The sequence below is a fragment of the Tupaia chinensis genome, unplaced genomic scaffold (assembly GCF_000334495.1).
Source record: "Tupaia chinensis unplaced genomic scaffold, TupChi_1.0 Scaffold000170_1, whole genome shotgun sequence".
Taxonomy (NCBI): Eukaryota; Metazoa; Chordata; class Mammalia; order Scandentia; family Tupaiidae; genus Tupaia; species Tupaia belangeri.
Window position 1 is genome coordinate 576,166 of NW_006159645.1, and position 9,831 is coordinate 585,996.

Genomic DNA, 9,831 nt, shown 5'->3' on the forward strand with positions numbered 1-9,831 from the left:
TAGCTGTGGTGTGTGTGTGTGTGTGTGTGTGTGTGCGTGTGTGTGTGTGTGCGCGTGCGTGCAACGTGCTAGCAAGGAGGCTCTCCTTCGCAGTGTGCTGTGGCAGGAGAAATAAAGCTGCCTGCCCCTTTCTCGCTGAATCTCAGTGGCTGACGGGATACTGCTTCTGGGGGTTGCAGTGCACATGAATGTGTGCTATTGTTCCAGGCACACGTCGGCCTTAAGAAATAGCACAAAACAGGCCCGTCCTTATTCTGAAGCAGAGCCCCCTCCATCACTCAAACCGGCCCTTCCAGGTCACATGCCGGAGGCCTCTGCAGACAGAACGCAGCTGCCTCAAATCTGCTGCCTAACATTAGCCACAGTTGGAAAGACCTGACAGCTCGGAGCCTCACGGACTCTGCAGGGGGAACTTGAAAGGTCTGGATGCCAGGCACTATGTTCTCCGAGGAACTGAGGCTGGAAAATGAGAAAAAGTGTGCTGTGGTCCGGAAGTCTAAGCAAGGCAGGAAACGCCAAGAGCTGCTGGCCGTGGCCTTGGGCGTGAAGGTGGGCGTGAAAGGCAGCTTTCTCTGGCCTCCTCTCAAACTCTTTGCCTGTTCGCAGATCTCCTCCTTGGTTCGAAGGGCTGCACTCACCCACAATGACAACCACTTCAACTATGAGAAGACACACAACTTCAAGGTAAGGGAGCTTCTGTCTGTCTTCCGTTATAAAAGGGCAGGTGCGGAGGAACCAGCCATGTATGGTTTCCATCTGTAAAGCCGGGAGGCAGCCAGTTCCTCTGCTTTCCACACTTATCTGCATGCTTAACGCCCTTGCTTCATATCAAGTCCAACTGGAGACCTCAGGAAGCCGTGTGCTTGCTGCTTATGCCGAGAGACACCTATCTGTATGTTGACAGTTCTGGAGAATCAGGCCCATTTCCTCTTCTTCTTCCCATGTCCACTGAAAGAGAAATAGACCATGCCCAATTTGTCTCACTTACAGACGTTCTGGTGAAAGCGGAGTGGTATTTTTCCACTCAGCGTAGCAATAGAGATTATTGCTATCTCCAGCAAGCGCAAACAGTGGCCCGTTTCACATTTTGTTTTGTCTTTTGTTTCCAGCGATGCTAACCCCACTCCTTTATGTGTAGACAGCTGTGACAGCAAGCGATGACAGGAGATACCATCCAGTAGTTTTTGTTTATGCTCCGGGTGCAGGGGGATGGGGAGGGGGGCACCCTTGTAGCTTTGCCAAGCTGGATACTGCTCCCCAGACCAAATAGGAAGATCTGGAAACCTGGCGGGAGTTTATATGGAGTTGTCCCATGTGCGTTTATACACTATCTACTTTACAGGCTAGCGCTTGTAGCAATGGCCTGCCATCAGAAAAGTATGGCCTGTTTCCTTTGCCCTTGTGTTTTCCAAGAAAGGCGGGGAGAGATTCTGATGCCAGTTTGCCTAGCTTGAGATGCTGTTGAGTGGAGGAGAGAGAGGATAGGGTTAGAAGTTTTACCCCAGCGAATGGGCTAGCAATTTGGAAGTTGGAGAGAACAGAGATGAAGAATCCAAAAAGTAAAAATTAGGCAAAAGAAGCAAAAGGCAAATTGTCATTTTGTTGTTGTTACTGCTTTTAATTCTGTTTCTTTTAGGGCCAATAGGTCCAAGTGACGGAGTTAGGTAACCCTTTAGGCAGAGGCGACAATACATATTCGGGTTAGTTCGATTTGTTTCGCTGCCTCTGTTTTTAGAAAGCCAGTGGCTCAGGCCTTTGTATCTATAATTGAGCTAAGGAATGGAATTACTCAGCTCTATGTAGTCAGCATTAGGATGAAGTTAGTGTTAGGAACAGAGGTCCTCGTCCACGCCCAGGTGCTTGCAATTTCGTGTGTCTAATGGAACAGGTGTTATTTGGAGCATAGAAAAGTGTTTACACTTTTTTTCCTCTTTCCTTTTTTTCTATTTGTACCCTCGTCAATTTCTTTGTCTGAAAAAGTTGTTTTTCTAACTTTTGGTAGAAAATCCTGAGTTTTGGTAGTCTGTGGTTGGGCTGTCATGAATCAGTATAGATCTTCTTGGATTTGTAAATTCTCTTCCTTGCTCTTAAAAATGCCAGTTCTTCTGGCTTTAACATATCATTGGGATTACATCGTACCACACTAAGCATGCATATGTGTCTAGACACTGTCTGAACCTGCATTAAAAACACAAGAAAGTATTAGTGATTGATGCTTTCAAAACAGATTTCAGTTTTTTTAAATCTTAAATCAGTGAATAGGAAATTAATCTTAGACATTTAAAAGCGAATGACATTTAGATCTTATGTTTTATATAGTGCCACTATAAACACTATATATTTAATATTTATTACCAGGAAAAAGACCAAAAAGAAAAAGAAAGAATGAAAAAAAAAAAAAAACTAGCAGCTTTTTAAATGTTTGCTTAAAAACTCAGTATTCTATTCAGGGTGCTCTCTTGTAACTTACAGCTTTCAAGAACGGGCAGAGAATAGACAAGTTGTTCAAGAGATCATAAGCCAGACAGGAGTGTTACTCTTCTGGATTTTAAAGAGCTGTCTTTGAGGCAAAGGGGAACCTAGAGTAGCTTGGATGGTTGACTGGCTCTCAATGGTACTGTCCGTGCCACTGTCCTTAAGTATGAGTGGCTGGAGCTGGAAGAAGCTCTGTCATTCCTTACCCCTCCCACCCTCAAAACAGCTCTCTCCTTATCCCCAGCTAACTATAAGCAGGAGCTTTGCCTGGTCTTTGGAAGAATATTCTTTTTTTTTTTTAAAGGGTTTTGCCATAGGGTGCATGTGCTCACTGGGGAGAGACAGAGACAGAGAAAGGGAAGGTGAGAAGTCACCCCCCGGGGGCATGGCCAGATGGCAATCCCTTCTCTTCCATTCTCCTCTCAGGATTTTTATTTTGAAAGCAGTCTGTGCTATAAAGACAGCAGGGATTTAAGTAAGAAGCCACTGAACAAGCAAGGAGAGAACACTCTTATGAAAGGCCCCCGCCATCTGCTCAGATTTTATTCTAGGCCTTCATTTTACATTAGTTTTTTGTTGTTGTTGTTGTTGACTTCTAATAGTCTTTATTAGAAGGCTTTATGCCTTTTTTAAGTGCATTTGTTTCACAAAAGAGAGAAAGACAGGTACTCTCAACAAGATCTCACACCGCCATCCTGTCCCTGACCCTCCCAGCTAGCCAAGATCTCAGGTGAATGCACCCCCAGGTCAACCAAAGAACCGAACCCCAATTTTCCCCATGGCTTCCAGCATCGCAGAGCTGTATACTCCCTCTGTTCCCCAATAGGTTGCACTCGGGCATCTTCTTTTTTTATATGTATGTATTTTGTATCTTGACTCTTTACTGTATTCATTTATTACTTTGAGCATTTTTTAAAATTATTTATCATCATAATCTTGTTCTCAGACATCTTCTTGATTCCCGATTTGGGTTATTACTTGAAGATGTTATGCTCATGACACAGACTAAGTGTTCAGTACCGAGAATGAGCGATCGCAGTGTTAGGTTTATCGGCATGGAGGCCTTGCTAGACTCGCTGCACTCTAGCTTAGAGGCCTCCTACCCAAGAGTTGAGCCTCCAGTAGGGTTTGATCCTCATTCTCTACCAGGATTTTTTACCCCAGTCAGGACTACCCGCAAGTTCCCATAAAAAGCCCTCTCCCTAATCCTGCCCAGGACCTTTGTCAAGAGAAATGAATACCAACTCTCAGCACTGTCCAAGACGGACCTCAGGCTCCAGGAATTCTCTCAAGAAGGTTCACACTGCCCCTGAGTCTGACCTGCCCCTCTGGCTTTGCAAGCACAGCCTGTTTTGGAAAAGACAAAATTCAACTCTGTGAACAAAAGCTTCAGGAACCAAATGACAGTTGGGCCTCCTTTCATGCAATAATTATGTTGTTTTCTTTTTTTTCCAATCTATTTTATTTTCGTTTCTTTTATACATTCCAACACTATGCATCACTTAGCTTGTAAAGTGAGTTTTCCAACCTAAATTCTTTTCACACCAGTCCAGTTGGGGGTATTAGACTCTCATCAACAGATAATAATCCATTCCTGTGTCCCATCAATGTCTTGCCTCTCTATTTTTGCTCCTTAATGTCTTTCCTCACACACCCCTTCTCTCACCCTCTTCCCATACTGTATCTGGTATCTATAACCATTTTCCATGTTTCTATGTCCCTAATCCTTCAGTTTTTACTGAATGCTAATGTGGTTTTTGTTCATATAAAGCCTGAATTGTCTAGGTTATTTGTACCTACTTGGCACTAAAAGGTATTTGTTGAATAAATGATGACTTTAACAGAGTCCTCTCTATAATGAAAACTGTTTATTAAGAGAAAAACCAGTTGACTATTTAATCCATTTTATCTTGGCAAATTTAAAGAGCCACTTGCCTGTAGATGGAGTGACCCATTTAAAAGGTTTACCCAAATCACACCTGTGGTTGAGCTCAGAAAATCTTCAGGTCAGAGAACTCCATAGTCCAACAGCCTGGATTACTGCCCTTCCCTCCCACCCTATCCACAGGGATGAAAGCTATAGCTGCTTAGTGCTCCTGGCTACGGCACGGATCTTTGGCGAAGAACTTAGAGCTCTCGGCCTCTATTTCCTCAACTATAAAATGATAGTGCTATGAGGTTTAGTACATGTAAATCAGGCCAGCCCATGGTGTAGTGCTTAAGGCAGCTGGATCCCACATGGCCAACTGCTTGGTCTGAGTCTCAAACCTGGCAGCTTCTAAAACACATCTGATGCCTGTGAATGTGTGCCCAGCAGCCCAAGAGAAGAAGGGAGGAGAAGCGATTGTGGTCTGGCCATCTCCCCTGGAGGCTACTTTCTTTCTCACTTTCCCTCTGTCTGTTTGTCCCTCCAGTGAGTACAGACACCCAATAGCAAATTACAAAACAAAAGAGAGTATTTGTACATCACTTACTAGGCCTAGGCGTCTCTGGCAGCTAAGAAGCATTCATTTGAAGTTAGCTTCTATTATTGCTTTATTATTCATCTCGTCTCTCACTTCTCCTGTCTGTCTCTGTATTTCTTATTTGCTACTCTTGCTTCTCCATGCCTTTTCTTTTTCCTACCATCTTTCTTCCCCTCTCATTAACAAGAGGTAATCGAATTTAAGTAAAGCCTGATAGTTATTTCTTGAATGTGTTTTATGTTTCTCATTTGTTTGAAGAGTGATTTTAGATTATTTCAATTCCATACATTTTCTCTCCCCAGCTTCTAAGTATTTTACATCTCTGAGTTTCCTAAAGCCACCAGTACAAATTATCACAAACTTGTGGGTTTAAAACACCGACAATTTATACTTTGACAGATTTGGAGGCCAGAAGTCTGACATCAGAGTGTCGGCAGGGCTGGCCTCTGTAGGCCCTGGATAGGAAACCACCTCCTGTCCTTTTCTGGGCATCTGGGGATTCTGGTAGGCCTTGCCTTGGAGTTCCTTGGCTCACAGGCCCATCACTCCAGTCTCTGCCTCTGGTTCGTATCACTTTCCTCCCTGCGTGTCTCTTCTTAGGTCACTAGTCATCAGATTTAGGGCTCTCCCTAGTCCAGTATGACTTCATCTCAGTTATAGCTTCCAAGACCCTATTTCCAAATCAGGTCACCTTCACAGTGATCAAGAATTAGGATTCCGGGAACCAGCAGTTAGCATAATGGCTATGTCGCTGGACTCCCACATAGTCAACCGCGGTTCGCGTCCCGGACCCAGTGGCTTGAAACTCATGCTGGGCGCATGTGTGTGCGTGCCCAAGATCCCGAGAGGAGAATGGAGGAGAAGGGATTGTGGTGTGGCCATCCCCCCTGGGGGGTGATTTCTCGCTTTCTGTCTCTATGTCTCTCTCTGTCTGTTTGGCAAGCACATGTGCCCTATAGCGAAAACCTCTCAAAAAAAGAAAAAAAGAAAAAAAGAAAAAAAGAATTAGGATTCAAACATACCTTTAAGGCAGGGTATAATGTAACCCATGACAAGAACTGCCACTGGTATTTCCCAGAGCCTTCAAGCGGAACTCTGGCCTCACCCTCAATGATGCAGGTCAGTGCTGTGGGCTACAGTCCACAGCTACATTCAAGCTTTTCATGCTGTGGAAAAAGCGTTTTCCGTGTAATCTGATTACTGTTAGGTATCAGCCCCTTGGTCCACATGCCACTGCTGATTCCCATGGCTGCTGATTAAACTTCTTTCAAGGAAATGCTTTATGTATTTTTATTACCACTGCTTCATTGCTCTGATACAACGTGGTAAAACATAGTCATTCTCGGTTTCTTGCCTTCATCAAGCATTTTGTTTTCCATGAAAGGTGGTATGGTAAAGGGCTGCACAAAAACTTAAAAATGGCTGGTTGTCTTCCATGCATAGCAGATAGTCAGTAGTATCTATTTGCTATGACTAATTTGTTCTATAATTCAATTTGTGATGTAGTTATTAGTCCCACTAATATGTGTGATTATGCAGGACTGGATACATAATTTATTGCATCCCATGCAAAATGTACAATAAACGTGGGGTCCCTTATCAAAAAATGAGACAGTGACAGCAAAGCATGAAACCAAACGTGGTTTTATTATTATTGTAATGAGAGGGAGAAAGAAAGGTAAATATTGTTGACAGGGTCTCACCACATCCTGATCCTCCTGGCCCAGCTGGTGAGGACACAGGTGCGTACCCCTGTGCCTGGCCTGATTAGCTGGCTGGGTACAGAATCTGGGACTCCCATGCAGCCTCAGCCATTGCACAGAAGAGCCCCACCCCCTCGTACCACCACGGCCAGCTCCAGGGCCCCCTTCTAAGTATAGCCTTCTGTACAGTTGCACAGATCACATGTCCGTGAAGCCAGTCCTCTGGCTGTGTGTGAAAACAGGAATAACAGAGATCTATGTCTATGAGAATTCAAAAAGGAGGAGCTCCCTGGTCCTGGGATCCCACATAGAAAGCAGCATGGCTTGTTCTTCCGCTCTTAATCAGGAAGGCTCCTGGAGGAAGTAGAAAGGTAGATAAATGCTGAATAAATACATAGACCAATGCAGATTGTACAAAAGAAAAAGCGAGCCTTCCTTCCAGGCAGTGCAAGCAACACAAGTGAAAATGTGGAGACTTGGAGTCAGAGGTGAACAGCGTGCAGGGAGGAGACCACAGGAGAGCTGGGGCTCCCTTCTCCTGTCAGCTGGGGTCGGCCTGGTGTCCCCCAGCATAGAGCCATCGGAGGCTTCTCAGCAGGACTGTGTTCCGCTCAGCTCTGTCCTATCCTCGGTCTCCTCAGTCTGCACGTGCATCTGCCTGCATCACTCCCCTGCCAGGTTCTCTCCCCGGCCTGGGCTCTTTCAGAGTACCTCTCCCTCTTCCCACGTGGAAGGTAGAGAGCAGAAGCCTCAGAAGTCCTAAAGGTTGAGGGGCGAACCACCTGCCCCCAGCTCATTCTGTGCTCCTCATTCCCCTTCTGCCCACCTTCCTAGCAGTGGTCACCAGCTGATGTGTGTGTGTTTGTCTGCCTGCCTTTCCCTCACCAGGTGGACACTGCCCCAGCAGGGGGCTGGGGTGTGCATTACTGACCACAGCCCTCTGTGGGGCTGGCCATAGCAGGCTGTCAGTCCACACACATAGAAAACATGCATAGCGGGTCTCTCACAACCCCGCCCACCTGCGTCTACACTTTCAGAGCCTCCGTGCACAGACCCAGCCCGCATGCCCTCATGGTGTCTTGCATGCACTTGTGGTGTTGTCCTCGAGTCCTTCTAGGCAGAGGGCTCTGCCAGGGTCATCAGACTCCCAGTCAGGCAGAGGGGTGCCAGGCAGGGCTGCTGGGTGCAGTGCTACCCAGTGTCTTCTACATGGGAGGTCATGTACCCGGCTTCCTCCCGTTGGTTTTTGTGTGTTTGTTTGTTTGGAGAGGTTTTTGCCATAGGGTGTGTGTGCTCGCCAGAAAGACAGATAGAGACAGAAAGCGAGAAATCACCCCCCAGAGGGGATGACCACGCCACAATCCCTTCTCCTTCTCCTCCATTCTCCTCTTGGGATCTTGGGCACACATGCACACGTGCCCGGCATGAGTTTTAAGCCACCAGGTCCAGGACTCGAACCGCAGTTGACTACATGGGAGTCCAGCGACATACTCGAGTCCTTCTAGGCAGAGGGCTCTGCCAGGGTCATCAGACTCCCAGTCAGGCAGAGGGGTGCCAGGCAGGGCTGCTGGGTGCAGTGCTACCCAGTGTCTTCTACATGGGAGGTCATGTACCCGGCTTCCTCCCGTTGGTTTTTGTGTGTTTGTTTGTTTGGAGAGGTTTTTGCCATAGGGTGTGTGTGCTCGCCAGAAAGACAGATAGAGACAGAAAGCGAGAAATCACCCCCCAGAGGGGATGACCACGCCACAATCCCTTCTCCTTCTCCTCCATTCTCCTCTTGGGATCTTGGGCACACATGCACACGTGCCCGGCATGAGTTTTAAGCCACCAGGTCCAGGACTCGAACCGCAGTTGACTACATGGGAGTCCAGCGACATAGCCATTACACTAACTGCTGGTCCCACCTCCCGTTGATTTTTATGGTGACTCTTAAAGTGTCCTGGCTGGATTATAAGTGAAGGCGTTCGCCTTGTAAGTGCCCTGCTCTGCTAATACCCGGATGCACCGGTATCATCCTGTTCTAACGGCACTCTCTCTCGATTGTGTTTCTGTTGCATGCCCCTTCTAAACATGCCTACCCATCCAATAATATTGCTGGAGACCAGGAGGCTGAGAACATGTCTTAGTGGCGTGACACCTGTAGAGAATACAGCAGCAGCACCACCACCCACTTTGGGGTTTGTGGCTCCTTTACGATTTCTGTGTCTACTGTTCATTTTTGCATGGTTGGTCTAGTGATCACTGCGTTGGAGCGAGCCATTTTGGCTTTCCACACACAAGGGCCCGTCTTCTTCTTCCCCGTGGAGCTCATGAAAGCATGCCAACCCTCACATTCCTGTCAGCCTTGCAGTTGCCGTCACCGCTTCCATCCTGGTCGGACTTCTGTGCACCCTGGGAGCAGGGATGGTTGGGTATTGTGCCTGCACTTTGGCACATGCAGAACTTGGCTTCAGAAACGAGTGTGGGTTTCTTTGGTTTCTTTTGTTTAATCATCAGAAAGGGTTGTTTTGGCAGAAATAAGTCTGGAAGGAACAATTCAAAGGAAAGGCACAACTTATCACCTTGAATTTAAAATGAGGGACCCGACGTGAGACTGGAATGATGGAACTTGGAAATAGTGAGCTTTGTAATAGAAAGGTGGTTTTCAAGCCGGCTGGTGGGATGCTGCTTTCCACACAGCCAGCCACGTGGTTCAAGCCCTGGACCTGGCAACTTGAAAACCACACCAGGCATGTATGTGTGCATGCCCAAATTCCCAAGAGAAGATTGGAGGCATTGTGGTGTGGCCATCCCTCCTGAAGGGTGCTTTCCCCCTTTCCCTTCCTTTCTTCCTTCTTTCCTCCCTCCCTCCCTCCCTCTCTCTCTCTCTCTCTCTCTCTCCCTCTCTCTCCAGCAAGTGTATACACTCTATAGCAAATTTAAATAAACAAATAAGTAAATGAGAAACAGCAGAACATTTGGGGAAAATAAAGCATGAAAGCATGGTTTCTGGGGACCAGCAGTTAGCATGATGGCTATGTCGCTGGACTCCCATGTAGTCCACCGCGGTTCGAGTCCTGGACCCAGTGGCTTAAACTCACGCCGGGCGCGTGTGCGTGCGTGTCCAAGATCCCGAGAGGAGAATGGAGGAGAAGGGATTGCGGCGTGGCCATCCCCCCTGGGGGGGGGGGGTTTCCTGCTTTCTTTTT

General features: G+C 47.0%; 1 protein-coding gene across 3 annotated transcripts in view; it reads left to right on the plus strand.

The window, feature by feature from the left end:
- CHN2 (chimerin 2) overlaps window positions 1-9,831 on the plus strand; it is a 348,821-nt gene that overhangs the window by 309,465 nt on the left and 29,525 nt on the right. For all 3 annotated transcript variants that reach the window (XM_006146210.3, XM_006146211.3, XM_006146212.3), the window contains one exon: window positions 607-684. In XM_006146210.3, the coding sequence (XP_006146272.1) occupies window positions 607-684 (78 nt within the window). The remainder of the gene's footprint in view (window positions 1-606; window positions 685-9,831) is intronic.